At 35.5% G+C, this 21985-nt stretch overlaps 1 protein-coding gene across 2 annotated transcripts in view; it reads left to right on the top strand.

Annotated features, from left to right (window-relative positions):
• SPATA6 (spermatogenesis associated 6) overlaps positions 1-21985 on the top strand; it is a 98606-nt gene that overhangs the window by 33834 nt on the left and 42787 nt on the right. For both annotated transcript variants that reach the window (XM_037498269.2, XM_037498271.2), the window contains exons 7-9: positions 582-875; positions 3944-4031; positions 11761-11801. In XM_037498269.2, coding sequence (XP_037354166.1) covers positions 582-875; positions 3944-4031; positions 11761-11801 — 423 coding nt within the window. The remainder of the gene's footprint in view (positions 1-581; positions 876-3943; positions 4032-11760; positions 11802-21985) is intronic.

The raw sequence follows: 21985 nt of genomic DNA, 5'->3' as shown, positions 1-21985 counted from the left end.
GTTATAGTTTGGAGGAGACCTTAAAATTCCTCATCACCTTGTATAGTCCAAACAATGCACTCCCGTGACAATATGTATGAAATTGTTTTTCAGATTATCACCTTTTGCCTATGTGTGTAATCATAGAAGTGTGAATCAAATGTATTTTAATAGTTTTCTTCCTAAATATTGTATCATCAGCTTACTAGACATAGTATATTTGTAGCATTACCAAACAAAGCCCTCTTAAATTATGTAGCCAATTATTTTGGGGTAATTATAATTGATAAATCAATGTTTGCATTAAGACTTAATAGACTAAAAACCATTTCTGACTTTGTTTCTTATATTTTTCAAATTATTATCAAATATTGGACTTTAATTTCCATAAAAAAAACTTCGTCAGACTTGAAAAGTTTTGTGCAGTATGCTTTATTAACTATCAAATCAAGAGTTATCTATGAAAATATGGATTTGAAATCACCCTGGGATTTACACAGATAGGAAAGAATATACTTATTGGCTTTGTTGATAGATTTTATGTACCTTAATTTACTTTTTAAAGTTTTTCTGCCCATGTTAATTTTTATTTTTATGTTTAGGATAAATATATTTACCATACTGCTCCAATCGAAAAGCCACACAGCAGACTGCAAAGCAGAACATCAAGAACTCAAAAGAAAAAATCCAAGTCACCTGAAAGAAATAGATATTGCATAAATGCAAAAAACTACGAACAGCCTACAATTTCTTCAAAATCACACTCTCCATCTCCCTACACAAAAAGACGCATGTGTGAACTATCAGAAGACACCAGGCGGCGCCTGGCCCATTTAAACCTGGGACCATATGAATTCAAAAAGGAAACAGATAAGCCTCCATTTGTGATTAGACATGTATGTATTCTCTTAGACAAGTATGTATTCTCTTAAACATTTTTCACCTGAAATTGACCTAATCTGTTCTTTCACTAAAATACTCTGATATTTTTCAACTTTTAGTTTATGTGAGTAATTGTCTTTCTTCAGCTTTCACTTAGCAATCTAAAATGGAAAATTAACTTAGAATAAAAGAGTATTCTTTTTTTTAGTCTTTAAACTTTATACAGATCAAGCTCCATTATGAATGCTGTGTTAAATCCCCTAAGTACCCATTTCCTTCCTCCTCATACAGTGGACAGCATAATAACTACAAATTAAACTTAGATATAATTGACATTAGTACTAAAATGCAGAGTACAGTTTTTAAGAGGACCAGGTTTTCTTTATGAAAAGGAAGATTCCTTTTCCCCCACCCCTTTTAAAAATTATAGTGGAAATTTCAAGGTTTCCTTTGAAATTATGCCCCTTAGGTAAATATTATATGATGGATTGTTGAAGCAAATCATGATTTGATGGGAATGGGAAGACTTTTGAAAGGGAAGAGAGTTAACTTAAGGGTAGCCTAGTTGACTCTTTCTGTACAGATACCTGCTTTTGATATGGTTTAAGTTTTGTGCTTCTGTCCAATATGATAACCAAACAGATTGACTGATTTTAAGGGCCTACCTATAATCAGAATAGTCAGTGTAGAATTTTTTCAAAATTTCGGTGGTTTCTTGAATTTTTGTGAATAAATTTTATATTATAAGCAAAAGTTTGCAAAATAATATTATTAATAGGCACAATAATACTACATTTTAAGATACAAGTCCCTTTAGAGGCAAAACAACTTTGTATATCAACAAGTCTATTTCTGATTTTGATGTCTCTCATTTATTATTCCACACTCTAAAATGTAAATATATCTGGGTCTAAAGCACTTTGAACATACACAATCTGAATGTTTAAATTTTCTTTGCTATATTTTAAAAACTATAGATGTGGGGCCTCCCCGGTGGCGCAGCGGTTGAGAGCCAGGTTGCGAAGCTGCCCGCAGCCTCTGCGGCACCAGTTCGATCCCCGGCTGCTCCCCGGCCACCAGAGTAGGGTCCCACATGGCGCACAGACCTCTCCTGCCGCCCGCTGCTCCCCTCAGCAGTGTGCTTCGGTCCTTCTGCCTGCTCTGCTCCCCACTCTGGCTCTGGTGAATTCTCTCACCCTCTGCACTTCTGACTGTACCCAGTGCTTGTACAAATAAATAAATAAATAAATAAATAAAAATAAATCTTAAAAAAAAAAACTATAGATGTGCCTTACATAACATCCTAGCCCATCATTTGACTATGCAAATAATTTATTCCTTTAACTTAAATTAATAGATTTTTTAAAATTGTAACAGGAAATTTATAATGTAATAGGTAATTTTAAATGGTAATATTTTATTAAGATTATGTTATTTCTACGTAATCTGTTGATTCTGGTCACTTTTTTGTTTCTGATATTATGGCAATTTCAGAATACCTTTAATTTTATGTCTGCCCACAATTACAAACTCACTGAAAAAGAGAGGATGTACTAAATTTTAATCTGAAGGAGTGGTAACATTTTAACTAGTGTCTATTTACAAATGTAGGTGGGAATTTTAAGGGGGATTAGCTACATGGAAATAATTGCTCTTAGATGTTTATTGTATCTTTTTCACATCACTGATCAAAATAGATTAAAAATGGAATAATTTTCAAATCAATGTTCAAAATACACTGCTTGATATATATAGTTTGGCATTTTTGTTTAAATGATCCTCCTCTCAGTTTTCTAATGAACTTAAAAATGAATACTTCTACATCTAAAATTTTAAAAATTGCTCAAAATCTGGATTTTCCAATTGTGTTTGTAAACATAGACACCTTTCCCCTTTCCTCCATAACCATTTATGATTTTAAAAGGACTTAACATGTTGGTTACTAACAAAATATTGATTTGATACATACATTTGAAAAGTTTCCACTTCTCAGAAAGACATTCTAGTTTATAGTACATTATATGAAAAGTAATCTTAAAGAAGTAGTAGTGTCAGGACATCAACAAGCATGTTCCCAACTAGTCTGCCCAACCGTCCTAAAGGAGTTAAACACCATTTTTTGTTTCATTTGTACAAAACAGGATTTTTTTTAATATTGGCAATGTATACATATAATGCAAGATTTATTATCTCAATCATTTTAAAGTATATAATTCAGTGGCATAAAATACATTCATATTGTACAACTGTAGTTCCAGAACTTCTGCTTCACCCCAAATGCATGTGAATAGATACATTTGTACAGAAGTTTTAGTTTGAATACCTGTTTAAATTCGTAATTGTTAGCTATAAAATTGTTGTACCATATGGCAATTCTGGGTTTAACTTGTTGAACTGCCAAACTGTTTTCCATAGTGGTTGTTCATTTCTTGTTCCCACCAGCAATGCATAAAAGGTCCAATCTATTCACATTTCCACTAACAGTTATTTTTCATTTTGTTTTGTTTTCATTTCATTATTCCATGCCCATTCATGCTGATGGGTATGAAATGGCACCTCATTGTGATTTTGATTTGCAACTTTTTTTTTTAAGATTTATTTATTTATTTATATAAGCACTGGTATAGTCAGAAGCGTGGGAGGGTGAGAGAATTCACCAGAGCTAGAGCAGGGAACAGAACAGGCAGACTGACGAAATACACTGCTGAGGGGAGCAGTGGGCGCGCCAGGAGAGGTCTGTGCGCCATGTGGGTCCCTCCCTGGCGGCCAGGGATTGAACTGGAGCTTTGTAGCCCAGCGCTCAACCGCTGCGCCACCAGGGCAGCAACTTTCTAATGACCTTAATAATGCTGAGCACCCTCTCATGGGCTTGTTAGCCATTTGTTTATCTTCTTTGAAGAGTGTCTATTATAACGAACATAGGGAAGTACTTGACTAAGCTCTGACTTTGGAATATGCTTGAACCTTATAGGCACTATTCTGTTAACCTGATGAAAGTGGTTATATATTATAGTTGATTTTCTAGGGCTGTGAGACTGAAGGAACACTTAAACTATGTTTTACTTTGGAATCCTTCTTATAGGTTGATCCCCCAAGTCCCAGGGCCGATACTGTATATGGATCTTCTAGCAGAGACTGTGAAAGAGATGGATGGACCAGGATGCATAATGGTGAGCTGTACAAGTTATGTTTCTCATTGCTTTAGTTGCTTTGGCTGCAATCAAGCCTTTAACTTGGCATTCATTAACAAAATCAGAATCTCTGCTGTATTTATTAGTGGATAATATTGGTATAGTGCCACTTTGTACAATTTGTGGGACGACCACATAGGTATTCTCTAAAAATAATACAGGTTACAACATAGCTAAACAGAGAGGCCGATAAGCCTCTTCCCTATGCACAAGCAGAAATTAACTATTACTCAATGAAAATCACACCAGCCATTACCTGCTTTATGGAACTGGCCCACAGATATTTGCTGTGGTGGTAGAATAGGCAACAGTGAAAGGCATTGTGGCCTATATGGTGGATATTCCAGTCAGACAAGCTGGGAGTTTGGCACAGCAAAGGGGAAATGCAGACCTTCATGCGCACTGGGGCCTAGGGCCCATTTATTCAGTCATGGAAAGTCTAACTCAGTAGTACAGACATCTAAATCACTTACCCCCTCTCTTTGGGAATTGAGAAGTTTTCAATTTGGAGAAAGATCTGTTGCATACCACAGAGAGAGTGACAAAGAGGCAGGGACCTGGAAACAGGGGCTTGTGCAGGGATCGGTGTCTGATCTGGCCCCAAGGGCAGAAAAGGCAGTACAGGACTCTCTGCCTCACTTTGGCAGTCTCTGAGACTGAGATCTTAAGACTCACACTTCTCCTCCCTCCTCTACCTGCCACTGAGGTAAATGATATAAATGAATGAAACTAAAGTTATGGCACCTCAATAGGAAAAACTAAATTAGACAACACACATGCTTAGAAAGTAAAGAACCTGGGAACACAAGATATGTAAGGAGAAAGAGAAGAATAATTTTCAAGAACAATCTGAGATACAGAATTGGAGCCTCTATCAGACAGATTTTAGAATAGCTATTGTGAAGTAACTCAGTAAGTCTGAGAATCTCAAACCCCAAAAAGCAGCTTCAGGATCACAGAAAAGAAAAAAAGATGTTCAGGAGCAGAAGGAGTACTTTATCAAAGAAATCGAAGCTATATAAAAACCCTAAGGATGCTGAATGAAATGGAATCAAACACAGAAAGTACAGTAAGTAGACTTAAGCTTACAGAGGAAAGAACCATTGAAATAGAAGATAAATTTGTACAAATAATTCAAGTAGAAGAAAGAGAAATAAGATGTAGGAAACGTGATCTCCGCAAAAATATCAGACTCCATTGGAAGAGAAAACAAAAGGATAATCGATATCCCAGAAGGTGAAATATATTTTCACCTGTAAGTCAGGCTTTGGGAAACACCATAGCAAAAAGAGTTCAAGGTTATGTGTTTTGGACATACATTGAATACACAAGCATTGAATACTTAATCTGCCACTTACTTATAAATTGGGTATTCTTTAACGAATCATTTTAACTATATTGATAATCAGTTTATTAAAGAATAAAATGTTATGTAAATGTTACCATGTAAAATGCCCTAGTACAGGACACATTCTATAAATATCTACTGTCATTATAATATTATTTATATTTTTGAAAAAATAATGTCCTTTCGGTTTATAAGTTTATAAGGCTAAGTTTTCCATCTTTAGTCTAGTCCTCATGGTTAGAAAAGTTAAGTTCAATATGAAGATGATTTTTAATGAAATAAGTTGATTAGTGTGGTAGAATTAAGGATATTTGAATGTTAACTGTCTTAGACATTGGTCAGGCAGTTCAGCAGACATTCACCAGCAGCCTTTTAGTTAATTTACTACACACTGAGAAAGGCAGAAAAGAAAACAAATGAGAGAGTGAAAAGCATAGTCATAACAAGTAATGAACTCTTTCTAAACTGTAGTATGTAATCTTTTTTTTTTTTTAATGGTGAAATGTAACATTCTTCTCTGAGACCATGCAGAGTTGTGCTCATTTGTTTTGCTCTTTTAGTACTAACAGGGAAATAGATGTGCTAATCAATAAGCCTTTTATACCCACAATAGGAGATTATGAGAAATTAGAAACAGATGGTATATTCTGTTTCCCCTCTTGGAAGAAATTTATGGACATGGAAAAAAAATAACAACTTTAAGATCAAGAAAATAAAAAATAACTTCAATGTAGATGTTTCTTTGGAAGATGTTTTTGGAATAGACTTACGTGTCTGATTTCTCTTTTTTTTTTTTTTTTTTTATAGAGGCATGTTTTTATTTTATTTTATTTGTTTGTTTGTTTGTTTTTTGTTTATACATGCACTGGGTACAGTCAGAAGCGCGGGAGGGTGAGAGAATTCACCAGAGCCAGAGCGGGGAGCAGAGCAGGCAGAAGGACCGAAGTACACTGCTGAGGGGAGCAGCGGGCCGCAGGAGAGGTCTGCGCGCCATGTGGGACCCTCCTCCTGTGGCCGGGGAGCAGCCGGGGATTGAACCGGCGTCGCAGAGGCTGCGGGCAGGTTCGCAACCCAGCGCTCAACCGCTGCGCCACCAGGGAGGCCCCTGATTTCTCTTGGCAATTATTATATGCTTGCCAACAGAACTGTTGTAGTTTCTAGTAACTTTTAATTGAAGGTGTCAGTGACTTCTATAGAGATACAGAGACGTTAATAATGTCAAATATTTTGACATAATTTCAAACTACAGAAAAGTTGAAATAGTACAGAGTTCCCATACCCTTTCACCCACAATCTGCAAATATTAATATTTGCTTTACCCTCTCCCTCTTTCTATCTCTTTCCCCTCCCTGCCTCCATCTGTTTTTAGTTCTGTGTATAAACTTGTAACAAGAACATTGCTATGAATTAAATTGTGTCCCTCCAGAATGCACGTTAGATACCTAACCCCCAGTGTAATGGAGATCAGGCCTTTGGGAGGTCATTATATTTAGATAAAGTTGTTAGAGTAGAACCTTCATGATAGGATTAGTTCCCTGATGAGAAGAGACACCTGAGGGCTTACCTTATCTCTCTGCCATGTGAGCATAGTCAGCAACCAGTGGTATTTAGTCTAGAGTGGGATCTCTTACCAGATCTGGCACCCAAATCTTAAACTTCCAGTCTCTAGAACTATGAGAAATAAATGTCTGTTGTTTAAGCCTTTAAGTCAGTGCTATTTTGTTATGATAGAATTTATCATATGTGATTCAGTTGTCAAAGAAGAAAATTAGCAATGATATTAATAAATTCATAAACCTAAAAAAAAATCACACATAGTGCCTCGCCTTCAATTCCTGTATCTTTTGTTTTGTTTAATTTGGATCACTCTCTTGGCCTGTGTTTGTGTTAAATGACGTTGATAATCTTGAGAGTACAGGCCACTTATTTGGTAAAGTCCCTCAGTTTGAGTTTGTTTAGTCTTCCCTCTTGATTGGTATAGTTATTAATTTTCCCCCAGAATACAACAGAAGTGATGTGTTATTCTCAGCATCTTCTCAGAAGATAAGTGATGTTGCTTTGTTGCTGGTGATGTGAATTTGTTCATTTGATTATGACTATGTCTGCTAGTTTCCTATACCCTAAAGGTGCAATTTCTTCTCTTTGCAATTATGGAGAGAGATAGTTTGATACTATGGAATAGATCCTGTTACTCCTCAACTTTAAATCCTTTAGTATACATGAATCATTCTTGCCTGAAACAATTTTATTACTGTGATGTTTACCAAATAGTGATTCAAAAAAAATCCATCATTTGACTTTCTGCTACAAAGAATTGTCCTTCTCATTTTAATGTCCCTATCCTTTTGGCTACATTTATTTTTTCTTGGCTGGCAGCTGAGCAGTTGTGTTTTGAATTCCCATTAGTTAATTTAAATATATGTGGGAATTTCTTACGATAGTCTCTTAAACATGGTGAATTTTCATTTGTGACTATCTTCAATGGAAATTTTTCTTGAATATTTTTACCACTTATCTTGCCTAATAATTCTTAAATTTTTATAGGATACCATTTTCACTATCATTGACTGATTTGGTCCTTATAATAATCATGTGAAGATGGATTTAAGTACATTTGATCAAGACAAGTGACAGAGGCCTAGAGAAGTGAAGTGACTTGTTGGCAAACTATAAAATAGCCCTGCTCAGTCTAGAAGCCAGGTCTCCTAGCCATAAATTTCCTTTCTTTCCCACTGCTTTCCTACCTTTCATTTAGGTGTAATTTCCTTTCTTTCTTTCTTTTTCAAGATTTATTTTTATTTATTTATGCATACAAGAACTGGAGTGTAGGCCAGATGTGCTGGGGATGAAAGGATTCACCAGAGACAGAGTGGGGAACAGAACAGGTGATTGACTTGCAATACACTACCGAGGGGAGCGGTAGGACAGGAGAGGTCTGCTGCACCATGTGGGTTAGCTCCCTTGCTGGGGATTGAACTCTTGCTGCAAGGGGATTGAACTCTTGCTATTGATAGCTTGATAGCACTAAGACATTAACCCCTGTGCCACCAGGGAGGCCCTAGGTGTGATTTTCTTTTAAACTTTTAAAACATATTTTATCCATCTAGAATTTCCATGATCTATTGCTCTAATTGTAATGTGTGCTGTACTTTTGAAAAAGCTCAGTAAATAGCCCTGCAAGAATTTGGAAGCTTTCTCCAATTATTTGCATATTTTGAAGAGGAAATCAAGAGCACCATTTTTACCCAGAAACCTCAACATTGCAGAGGTAGGGTCTTAGAGATGAGGAAGGGTCTGTTTGACATGAAGAGGGCCCTATGTGTAAATCTACATTCCTATGCTGAACTCCTTGGTCAGTCCCCTTTTTGCCTCTGATGAATAATGCCGCTGTGAACTTTGGCATTGTGGTCTCTGTATAGATACCTGTTTTTATTTCTCTTGAATACCTAGGGGTCAGATTGCTGGTTCATATGACAAACTGAACTTTTTAAAGAAATTTCCAGCTGTTTAGTAATGTGACTGTACCACTTTATCTTCCTACTTGCAGATTATAAGGTTTACAGTTTCTTCTTAACATTTGTTATTGCATTTGCATACAAACATTCTCGAGGGTGTATATCCTGTATCATTGGCACTTTAATTTGCACTCCCCTTATGAAGAATGGTGTTAACTTTTTCTTAGAGTGCTGATCAGTTATTTGTGTATCTTTTTTAGTGATCATTACTCTTAAGGTCACTCATAAGCAGGGTACTTGCGTGCTGTTCACTAAACTTCAAACAAGAAGAGTGAGGGGAAAAGTCAGAGGATTTTGTGATTGAAACTTCAGCAGCCTCAGAAATAAGAAAACTAAGAAAATAAGAAAACTTGCCAGTTACAAGGACTGGCAAAACCACTGACCTGATGCTCCATGAACATTCACGAGAGAGCAGAGGTCAACCGTGGAATGTTACAGGGGCATTGGGAGAACAGTGAGGTGAGTCCTGATAAAGGACTCAGGGGCAAATTGTCTTTCCAGGTTCGTATAGGTATATATGAAGGTTCGTATAGGTCTATATGGTATGTCATATATCTAATGGATGGAGGGAGCAAGGCGAACACTGGAGCACAATCTTATGTCTCTTTCAAGGGCACTAGTTTCATCATGAGGGTCTTACCCTCATAACCTTATCTAATCCTAGTAGCCTCCCAATATTTCCATCTCCAAATTCTGTCACTTTGGGGATTAGGGCTTTGATATTTGCATGTTGGGAGGAAACAGACATTCAATCCACAACACTTATTTCATGAGGTTATTGAATAATCAAATAATAGCTAGTATTTTTATATATATATATAGCTAATATACTATACTTTAATGGTTACTTATGAATTTTAGATTCTATTATACACATGAGCTGAACTAGCTCTTTCTTTTTCTTTATACTTTTCTTAAGTGTGACCCCATCATTAAAGTCAAGCTCAGCTTTCTCCTCTTTTAGGAAGTTTTCCCTGATTGCCTTTAGCCTTGATTTCTCTCTGATAAGATTTTTTAATAACATTAATTGCCTGTACCACTCTGTCTTAACCTGTTCTTTTATGCTGCTGTTGTTCAACTTTTATGACTTAACAGGAATAAATTATAAGCACTTCATGACTATAGGCCATGACTCTTATCTCTTTTATCTCCTGCATTTAGAGATAATTTAGAATCAGTGCCTAACTGTTGGTAAGGGTGATTAAATGTGAACATTGGGAAAACTCAGATCAAAGTAACAACTTAATTTGTAAAAATAAAAGAAAATTGCCAACCTGTCGGAATTAGGGTAAGTTTATAGTGGCTTGTAGAAAAGTCAGAAACAAAACAGTGTTTTTATATAGTGACATTTTTAGTATTACATTAGCTGCCAGAAAGCATTACGTTAATTTTCAAAGTGACATGTTTGGAGAATTAGGCTTAGTGTAGGTCATTGTCATCTTTTTATTCTTTCTGTTTCCTATGGCTATGCTGCACATTAGACTCTACAGAAGAGGAATCAGATTGGGATTTATTTTTAATTTTGAAAAGCACTTGAATTAAGTTAAATCTTACATTAAATGAAGTTGACCTTTTATGATAGAAATGAATGTTTCCGTTATCCTCTATAATGGCTCAGAATACTTGGAAAATTAACAACATCTTGTGCCATAAAATAAAATGAATGAATTTATTGAATATGGACTATCCTGGGTCTCTATACGTGAAGTCAATTTTTTTTCTGGACAACATGGTTTGGAAAGGTAAAATGTTGGCATGCTGTTGATGAGAATGCATAAAGAAGAAAGTAGAATTGCAAATTGTTTCTGATTTTTTTAATTGTCAATATAGCAGATTATAATACTTAAAAATTGATTCTTGAAAGTCAATTTCTTTAAGTAATGAGTAAAACCCAAAGTCTGCATCTACAATGTAGTGGGCATTATCTTAGGGACAGATTTAGCATGGCTTAAAATCCATTATGTGACAGATGCTGTTGGTGGGGACTTTCACAAATTGTATAAAGTAATCATCATTATGACTCTCTGAGGTGAGGTAAGCATTTTCTTCTTGAAATGAGGAATGAAACACAAAGTCATTATATAACTTTGCCAAATCAATATATCTGATGAATAGTGGAATCAGAAATTCAACCCAGACTTCTTTGACTTAGAATTCGATTGTAATGATGTTGATGATGGTGTTAGTAATACTAATCAATATTTATTGCCTTTCATAATATCTGATATAATCTTTAAACAGTGTTATAAAAGAGATACATCAGACAGATGAGGAATCTGAGGCTGAGGAAGGTGAAATAATGTGCCCAAGGCCATGCGGAAAGTACAGGAGCCTGGATGATATGCAGATGTGCCTATCAACACAGTCTCTATGGAACAGCATGCTGACACTGGCCAAAGCTGCTCCTGTTGCCATCACACCCACGTGTTTCCAACATGGACGCTGAGAATAGGGGCACATGTAGTTTGACAATATCTACCAAATTTATACATTAACATTTTATTTGATCAAAAACTAATTTATCAATTAAAATTATCTATTTTATATAGGTGCATTGGCTCATCAGCTAAAAATTATTGCAATTTATATGCCAATATCTCCTATTGGAGTGAGAATAGTATTTGTGAAATCACTTAATTACTGATAAACTGAGTCAGTTTTGAACTTGTTTATTATCATATCTTCTTATAAAACATTGTTGGAGGATTTTAAGATATTTTTGAAAACTGCAGTATAAATGGTAATCATAGAAACAGAATGATAGCAGATATAAAAGATGAAGCTAAATTTGCTTCTTTTTGTTTGAAGTATTTATGCTTTATTTCTTCTGTTCATTCTTTTACAGATCATTCTCATCATGGCTGCTACCGATCCAAGGATTACAAAGTATGTAGTATGAATTACAAAATGATAATTGTCCTGTCTTTCAGATAGGAACATAAGCACAAATCCTGTTAGTGTGGGCAGAGATTCTCTTATTCCTTCAGTCAAGAAAATGCACAGTTGTCTTATAATAGAATCTCATTATTTTAGCTACTTAGTCAAGGTAGAATAGGCTTTTCATTGAACGTCTTCCTTACAAGTATTCTGTGGATTTTGCTTGTTCATTTGGATTAATTACATATTAACATGTGTGTCTGTGTATACATGTTAGAGAGAGAGAGAGAGAGAGGTAAGAGGAAGGACAGAAACTAGTGATTACTTTCAGTATTTCCTACACTGTAGTATTTCTTATCTTTCATTATATTTATTGATACAATGTTGGTTTATGACACTGTCTATGTCTTAGGGATATATGTTCATGCTTTTCAATGCGATCATTCCACACCACTCACCAAAGCCTTAACAATCCTCCATCATAGTCCATTGTGCTGGGCTTTCAACCAATCCAAAGATTGGCGCTTGAGAACTACCAATCTAGACTGTGGATATAGCACTTATATTGATAAAATTCTCCATTGCATAGTGTCTATATAGGGTTATATCTGGTGCCTACCCACCCTGTATGTGATGTACTGCACATTGATGATTTATATACACACACAGATGTGCACATACACACTTATCAAAAAACATAATGTTCAGTGTTTTCATAGAATCCAGGGAAGTTGCCTTAACTGTTCTAACTAAATGATAAGTCTGTGATTGTGCATTTCCTTCAAATCATACTTGAGAATTTATATTTAGCATTAAATTTTTTTAAAATTGATTTGCCATTGGTTTATGCAACTATATGTTTTAGGAGTACAGCATCACACCTTGACAAATGTGTGTACTTCACCACAGCCCCCAATAAAGATCTGTGCCATTTACCACTATCATATTGATCCCTTCCACCCATTCCGCCTCTTCTTCTACCACTCCCTCTCTGGTAACCACCATTTTGTTGTTAGGATTTAGGATTTATTTTTGATGAATTTTATTAGCTTGTCCTGTTTCTTTATATTTTACATGATTGAAACCATTTGGTAATTGTCTTTCACTTTCTAACTAATTTGGCTTAGCGCAAGCCAACTTTATTTATTTTCATCTTTGTTTAAAGTCTGCCTGTCTTATTAATATGCAAGTTCTAGGATGGCTTGCCTTAATTGCCTTCTTAATCTTGCTTATTGATAATTGCTAGTGTCTAGCAAATTGTCTGATATACGTATGTAAAATGGCTTTCTAATATACATGTTTATCGTGTGAGTGGGTTATGAAGGGAAAACAAGTAAGCCCAATATGTAAAAATACAGAATGAAGAGAAAGGGATAAAGTTTATGGGACATTAGTCTTTGTCCTAAGGTAACTATAATCCAGCTACACATGACAGGTGCATTTAAGACAGGTGTATGTATTTGAAATCCTCTTTTCTAAATGAATTCTTTGAAAGAACTGCTCTTTCCCCATCTTCAATTCTCTCCTTCACTCACCTTTAAATTCTTTGCTTTTAAGAGAGGGGAGAAAAAGGGAGGGGAAAGGTTATAGATTAGGGCCTCATCTATATGACCTCAATTAACCTTAAATTCATTCTTCCATATACAGTCAAATTTGGGGTTGAAGCTTCAACTATGAACTTGGTGTGGAGAATACGAATCAGTCCATAGCAGGAGCTTTTGGACTGAAGTTTGCAAATCCCCAATGCTGTGTGTAATCAGTATGTGAACAAGTGAGTGGGGGTATGGCTAATAATAGAGTGGTTTTGGAAAGAATTATGGAGCCCATTCTGCCTGTGCCTTTACGGAACTCATCCTGTCTAGCTTCAATTTGGCCTTTGGTGCTGCTTCATGGTCATTTTGTTCCCTTGTTGATCCTATAAAATAGTCCAAAATTTCTAAGCTCTGCTTTGCCTCATTTTCTTTCGTTGTTTTTTTTTTTTTGTTTGTTTGTTTGTTTGTTTGTTTTTTGTGGGACCCTTGCCGTTGGCCTGGGAAGGAACCATTGCTGCAGAGGCTGCGGGCAGCCTCACAGCCCAGCACTCAACTGCTGTGCCACCAGGGGAGGCCCTCACCTCATTTTCTATACATAATTTCACATTCTTCCTTGTAAAGGAAAATGTTGGTCTTTTCTTTTGATGTAGTTGTTCTCCATTGTATTTGTCTCTACTTCAGTCTTTCTGTTAATCTTCACTTTTTCTTTCCATTTTGCCTTCTTAATAATGTTAATGCCTTCTTTGGCATTTCTGATTTCTTTATTATTGGTTCTATCTCTTTGGCCACAAACATAATAAGATGAAATCAACTTATATTTGTATAATAGATTACAATTTTAAAGTTTTTTTATATGGATTATCTCACTGTATTATATATAATCTTACAAATTAAACAGGATTTTTTATCCCCATCTTCAATGACAGAAAACAGATTTTTCAAAGCTCTCTGAAAAAGAACATACCTCTCAGTCTGCCTTCCTGTATCTTTATCATCTCCTTTTTCTTCTTTTCACTGTTAGACATTTAACTGAACATTACTTCCACGTCTTTATCACTTACTCCTAAAATATTTGGGAAAGATATATTTTGTGAGAACTTTCAAAACTGAGGAATTCTTATATCTTTTTTAAAATGATAGGAAATCATCTTAGTAGAATGAGAAGCAAAACTGATTTTAGGCAAATTTATAAAATATACATGGAACATATGTTGATTTCTCATAGCTTTACATCATTTTTGGCATCCTCACATATTAGTGTTGCCTCAATATACTGCCCAGATTAGGACTTCATAGGTTTTTCCAGACCTATGAAGGTTAGTGTAATGTCTGATTCATTCTACCATCACTGGCTAATAAGTCATGGTATCTTGTGGAAACTTACATGTTGTTTGAAAGCATGAATGACTATCACATCAAGTTGAGTCCTCTGCTTAGATTTCTCTTGTCTATAATTAGTACCTTCTACTACTCTTAAACTCACTCTGTTCCCATTATGTTATCACTATCATTCAACTCATGTTTATAGTTTTAACTCTCTATTTTAAGTCACCCGCTTTATAAGAGTGAGCTAGATGTTCTTATACACTCTAGAATTTCAATATCTTAACAGAATAGAAGTTTATTTCTAGTCCAATGGATCTGTGAATTCATGTCTGCTTCTTAAAAGCAGAGCTAACCTAACTCCCTTATATTCCATTGACAAGAACTAGTCACATGACTGAGAAGAGGATGATTAGCAAATGGAGAATCTGGTTAGGCAGGTATTTTCCATAATTCTAGCCTATCGCGGAGGGTCATACATTTTAGTGGACAATTAACCATATCTGATGCAGTCTTCCGATTTGGCCACCAAATAGCTCCCTCAAAAAGAACATCTCATCTTCTACAATACAAGGAAGACCACTCAAAGTTCCATGCACAAACTGATATTTAGCTTGAAGATCAGGATGTTGGATGGTAGACAGACCAGTCCCTCATATTCAGATGAAATTCCTTATGATCTAGTCACCTGTGAACTAAGACAATTATCTCTCCTCCTTCACATTCCTGCCCTATCTGAACCCCATTTCTGACATACTTTGTTAGTGCAAAGACAGAATAACCAGAAAAAAAAAATATTTGGAAAAGAGAGAAATAGAGAATACAAGTAGTTTTTAGTTTATAGCAGTGATAAATCCTGCTTGGTAAGCTATGTGAAGACCTGCTACTCTGCTAAGTAGAGGACTTTCCTTGCTTATACCTTACTCTCCATTACCCCTGACTGTATTCCATGGCATATTTTTTCACATCCATTTATTTTGCAGGGGGTCTGGGGGCTTGGCTCTCTTGGAACTGCTAAGTTTTCTAGTCCACTTCATTTATAAGCTTGGGCCCCAAGAGCTGTTTTCATAGTCAGGCTCTTAAAGGCAAGTTTCTTTATTTATTATTAGGCAATACAATTCCCTCAAAAATAAAGTAGGCCTCTCTCTCATTCACTTCCAGGCAGTTTAATGAGTCAGTAAATACATAGTTTTTTTGAAAGACATAATTCCAAAGTTTAACTGATTTCTTTAGTTCTTATGTCATTTAATGTAGCTTTTTTTGAAGCCATTTAAAGTAGGTTTAGAATGGAAAGGCCCTTTCAGCCAGTTCTTTGTTTTAGGATTTAATTTCCTTGTTTAAAAAGGCTTAATGGACCTTTGTCTGTCTTAACATTATATCTTTTGGGATCCACAATTAGCTCTTGCTTTTCTTGACCCCGAGGACCCCTTCATTACTAGACTCTTTCTGTACTTTTTTGTTTCTGCTCTTTCCTGAGCTCATCACTTTCTTGAAATCCCTTGCTAACTACAAATAAAGGCCAGCACATACTACCACTACTCTTGTTCTTTCCAGCTTTTTTTTTCTAGAGATATAAGCTTGAAAGTTATGTGGTCTGCTAAGCTATTGCAGAGCACGGTTGCATTAAAAGTTTTGTCACTGTATTACATGTGTCTTAAATTTTCCATCCCAGAATATCCAGTCTCTAGCTTCCTGCTCCCGACCCAGAATCCAATGATATATTTAGATTTCTATTAAGGCCAGTACAGTAAGATACCAATTTATGAATTGGCTAAGGTAATGCTGTTTGCTATACAGGTAAATCTCTAAACTTTAGAAGGTTAATTAACATAATGGAAATTTAGTTTTTATTCACATAGCAGTTTGGTTTAAGGTATTTTTGATCTGCATACTATTTTCTGTATGTAGTGACCTATCTTATAACTTTGCGATCTTTAGATGACTGTAAATGAAGAACACAGAAGGCATATCTGTTTCTTTAAAACATTGGCCCAGAACTGACACATAACCTTCTTGCCTATATGCTTTTGCCAAGAAATAATCACAAGGCCACCCCTACATGCAAGGGTGGCTTCTCAGCAGCTGTTCTGCTTTGGGGAAAGAAGATGTGAATTACAGTAAAAGCTGGCAAGCTGGCCATTTCTGTCACAGCCAGAATCCTTTGTCCTTCCTCTCTTCCAACCTCATTTTCTCTTTAAGAAAAATGTGACTGAAACTCTATTATGTTGGAGATAAAAATTTAGGAAAACTAGAAATCATCTTTGCCCTCATGGACATTTCATAATAATGAGGGAGATATTAGCATAGTCACAAAAATCAATACATACCTGGAATTACGATAAATATGGGGACATGTACTAGGACATTACATATTAAGAGGATTTGATCTAGTGAAAGAGATTGGAAAAGCATCTTGAGGATAAGTGATTGCTCTTATGATCTGAAGGTGAAAAGGTATTTACTCTTGAAAAGGAAGAAATGTGCAAGGGGAAAATGGAAATAGTATTTATAAAGTTTCACTGGCTAGGCAGCTAATATAGCAGTGTCACAAAATGTGAAAGACACGAGTAGATGTATGGTATAAGTTGAGAGTGGAGTGATAGGTAGGGAGCAAATCTTTTAGGCACTTTAGGAATTTTGGTAATTATCCTAAGGATGCTGATAAGTAAATTGTTTTATACAGCAAGGTGATGGTGTTAGATTTGTACTTTGAAAACATCACTCCTGGTTGTAGAATGGAAAATAGATTGAACTGGGAAAAGGGTGGATACTCATACACAAGTTAATAGGCCATTGAACAGTCAATTGAGAAATGATAACTTGGACTGGCTGAAATTAATGGAGGTCAGTAGCAGTAGAGATTTTAGATATTTAGGGTTAATGCTGATAGAAATGTAGACTTGACAACTGGAAAAGATATACCATGTTTTTTTCAAAGTAAAAACCTCAGTGTCATAAGATGTTCTCCTGCTTAGAAGAATAATTTAAAAATTAATCAGATTTCAATGAAAATATTCCCAGTCTTAATTCCAGAAGGAGGCAAAAGAGTCAGAAACATTTTGAAAGAAGAGAGCACTGAAAGGAGCTTAGCCCTGCAGTGTTAAGTGATGTAGATTTCTTTCACAACTCCAGTGTTTGATTACATCATCTACTGAGATAGGAAATGTGTGGAGATTGGTTTGAAGTTCATAGAGTTCTGAATTTTGCTGCATATTCTACTTTGTCTTATTTACAATTTAGAGAGTCACTAAAAATGGCTTTTGGTTCAAAAACAGAGCAGAGCTTAAAAATCAGCCATATGATACTGATATTAGGAAGCAGATTTAGCTTTAAGAAGTTATTGAGCTTTTGTTTCTCACCAGTCAGGTGGGGAAGGAAAGCTGACAGGAAGGGCCGGTAGGGAACGTGAGATAATGGAGGCACATAGGACAGGGGATATGGAATAGTGGTTTCTTTCAAGCTGAGATGTGAGGGTATCTGAAAGAGACATTGTCTTCAATTTCCACATTTTTTATTTGCTTTGGGCAGCAAATCTTTGAAGAAAACATTTTTTGCTGGAAGAAGGAATTTTTGTCATGACAGTTAAAAAATGCAGTTTATTGGATTGTGGGATTTTGTTCCTTTTCATTCTAATGCATCTTTCAAGTGAGCAGTTCATATAAAAAATTCTAGAATGGTCAAGAAGCGTACTATTTAAAATTATAGTGTGACTGCATGTAAAAAGCTTGAAACTAACTCAGATGGACCTAAGCTGAAACACACACACAAGAGCCTGGCAAAGTCAGTAGGTTTCTTACGTTTCTGTATAGTGGCCCCAACCCACTGGTTCGTGTCTCAAATTGGAGATCTGCAATTCTAGTACGTTAAAAGGTCTGGGAACAATTTCTTTCTGCGAAACGTTTTCTCCCCTGAAAAAAATCTCTGAGGAAAGTTTTATTGAGAAGTCATTCAGGACAAAATTTTTCCTCTAAGGATTCTGGTAGATTCTGGGAATCTAGTCAGCAAAGTTTGTCCTATGACAAAGAAGAAATTTTAGTGTGGAGAATGTAATACCAGGCACTAAGTAGACTTTCAGCAAATGTTAGTTTGATAAATGAATTTCTGGTTCTGATTATACTTAGTGCTTAATTGTCTCTTCCTTAACCTTGAATTCCCAAAAAATATAATAATTTTGTGGTCATTAATATGATTTAATCTACCTACTTATTATGAAAGCAACTTTTTAGGAATTTTATAAGTATGATACAAACAAGCCATTATATATCACAGATTTGAAAAGTAAGTCATTTACATAATTGCATTACATTTATGTAGTTTTAATGAATTTAGTTGGAATTTTCTATTTGTAACAGTTCCAGATTGGTTAAAATATCATGTTTTTTTTCTCTTGATACATTTCAACATTTGCAATAAGAGTCCTTTAAAAGACTCTTACAATAAACATAACAATAAAAAAAAACTTCTTTATGTTGAAATAGCTGGAAACAGGAAATAAATATCATTGCCTTTTATAAATCTACACCTCTGCTTTGTGTTTTCACTAATTTTGTCTCATTTACTTTTCATTGCAAACTTGTAAGATTATTTCCCCAGTTTATAGTTGTGCCAGGTCACATATTTAACAAGAATTTGAACCTAGATCTTTGAACTCTTAGTCATTATTCTTGAGGAGTAACCTAATGGAACTCTTCGGTGATGAACCAGAGAGATAATATTCCATTTGGTTTTGGGAAGTGAATTAATAACCTGTAGAAAACTTAGAGGAGTTATGGAAACATTTCTTAAGCTGAATCTTTAGGTTGAAAGTTTGAAATGAATTCGTATCAAAGTCTCACTATACTTCCATCCCTCTATTTACATATAAAATTTTCCAAAACAAATACTTAATCTGAATCCGTGGAGAGAATACATCTAAACTCTGTTTGCATGTACACTTGTTGCATATCTATTTAGTTCTAATTTCCTTCCTCACTGTTTTATCATATTTGGTTTTTTTTATGTCTCCCATCTGCTCAGAGGTCTCCTATTTATCTGTGATTGTTGTCTCCTACCTTGTCCAGTATTTTATAAATAGAAGATGCCTATTAGGTACAAATTGGTATTGTCACAACACTTGAGATTCTCTTCAACATCCCCCACTTTGCATCTGTGGTGTGCTGTTACTTTCCTGTACAGTTAGCCACATCATTGTAATCATTGGTTATCTTTCCATGTGCCTGTTTCCCCATTTCAAATAATGTTTCAACCCCTTTTTAATTTATGGTCTCTGTTCCAATCCCACTGAGAACACCACTATTCAGACCATTTGACATCTTTGTCTTCTTATAGCTATTGTCGGTAGGATGTATTTGACAGCATATCACATTTCCAGTTATCTTTGTGATTATGCCCTGTTTCATATGGATTTTGAGTTTAAATTCCTATTCATCTCTAGATTGAATATTAGCTAACTTGCAGAGATTCTCAATGAACAGTCTGATAAAGGAAAAAGTTGTAGTATTTAAAGCATTGCTGAAGTTTGGGGAGAAATTTTAGTAGATAATAGATGAAGTGTTGGGCCTCCCCTGGTGGCGCAGCAGTTGAGCGCTGGGCTACAAAGCTGCCTGCAGCCTCTGTAGCACCAGTTCGATCCCTGGCCCCCCGGTGAGGCACAGACCTCTTCTGCCATACCCGCTGCTCCCCTCAGCAGTGTGTTTCATCAGTCTGCCTGTTCTGCTCCCTGCTCTGGCTCTGGTGAATTCTCTCACTCTCCCTGCGCTTCTGACTGTACCCAGTGCTTGTATAAATAAATAAATAAATCTTTTATAAATAAATAAAGTGTTGAATTTTTAACAGTTCCAGAATTGTGTCATCATGATTCAATTGACAGTGAAATTAACAAAGATGAAATGATCTATTTCTAAGCCAATTGACTCTTATTTGGATTTAATTTTACAAACAGCATTTCATACCGTTTTTCCTTTCCTATCAGTCTCAATATATACAGTTGTATTTGTTGACCCTGGAATTCTTTGAATTGTCTCTGACATTATAGTTTTACTTTGTTAACAGCTAACAATGAAACGACTGTCAGTTTTTTCTTTTACTAAATCTAGATCAAATATTTCTTGATCAGCCATTTGGGATTGTAACTGAATCATTCGAATTACATGCTGTTTGGTTGTGGGACGAAAGTTTGATTTGCTCAGCTGATTTCTGACTCAACATATGTTGTTATAATTCTGGAAAGCAGTGAAAATTGTGGCATTGAAGCAAAAAGCTGTGTTGGACTAGTGTTTTAAAAATAAGTGATTTATGTTTGTTATATAATTTGTACACCTAGACATCCTACAAGATACTTCGAATAAACTATGGAAGTTCTATAAGATACCTAATATAAACCCTATTGTACATATGAGGGAAATGAGTAAAATGAGATAGTTTTCCAAAGGTCAGACTGACCTTAAAGGTCAAACATGTAGTAAGTATTATAGTACTGCTACAACACAAGCTCATAAAGGCTGGGGTTTTGTTGTTATAGTCTCAACACTTATTAAAGCAGTGATTGGAAGTTAAATATTTGTTAAATAAATACAATTACTTTCTATCATTCTTTCTTGAACTCAACTCCAGACCTTCTTGTCACTCTATCAATCTAGTTGATGTCGCTGACAAACTTCTTGCTGAAACCCAACAGGCCTTTCTCAATCTCTTCTAACGACTTATCAGCAATATCATCCAGTTAGCTTGCTTTCCTTCCTCAAAATACCTTCTTGAATTGACTTTCAGAACAATGTATTCTCCTGTTTTTCACCTTCTTCCCTTGTCACTCCTCAATTGACTCTTATCTTTTCAACTTCTAAGTAATGTCCCTAAGACTTGGGTTATGTGGCCTTCACTGAGGTCTTCAGGCCTTTGCTTTTCCGTCTTTACTCTAAGAGATTGTCTTCTTTGTGTGTCCATGCTGACTAAATACCCCTTTGAACACCCCCATCAACACTTCTTGTCTCCTTTCTTGTCTTATTTTCTTCCCATGATATTTAACACCCTTTGATATACTATATATTTTACTTATTCATCTTGGGGTGGGGGGGTGTGTTTAACTATCTCTCCTTACTAGAATGTAATTTTACCACAATATAGGTTCCATGAAGGCAGGAGTCTATTTGTTGATATGGATTTATTCATTTGTCTCCAGAACAAATGATGCAATAAATAAGTATGAGGGCTAGAATATTGTTCTGTTTGGCCTCATAACTAAACTAAGTTATCAATACTTTATGTGTTTTTGTCCTTTGTTTTTTTATATATACCCCTACCTTTATTTAACTCCACTCCTACTCAGAACCCTTTAGACTT

The sequence above is a fragment of the Talpa occidentalis genome, unplaced genomic scaffold (assembly GCF_014898055.3).
Source record: "Talpa occidentalis isolate TD23 unplaced genomic scaffold, MPIMG_talOcc4v2.1 talOcc4.9, whole genome shotgun sequence".
In the NCBI taxonomy this organism is placed as follows: domain Eukaryota; kingdom Metazoa; phylum Chordata; class Mammalia; order Eulipotyphla; family Talpidae; genus Talpa; species Talpa occidentalis.
Note: the sequence above shows the minus strand (reverse complement) of the source record. Positions and strands in the feature narration are given on the sequence as shown.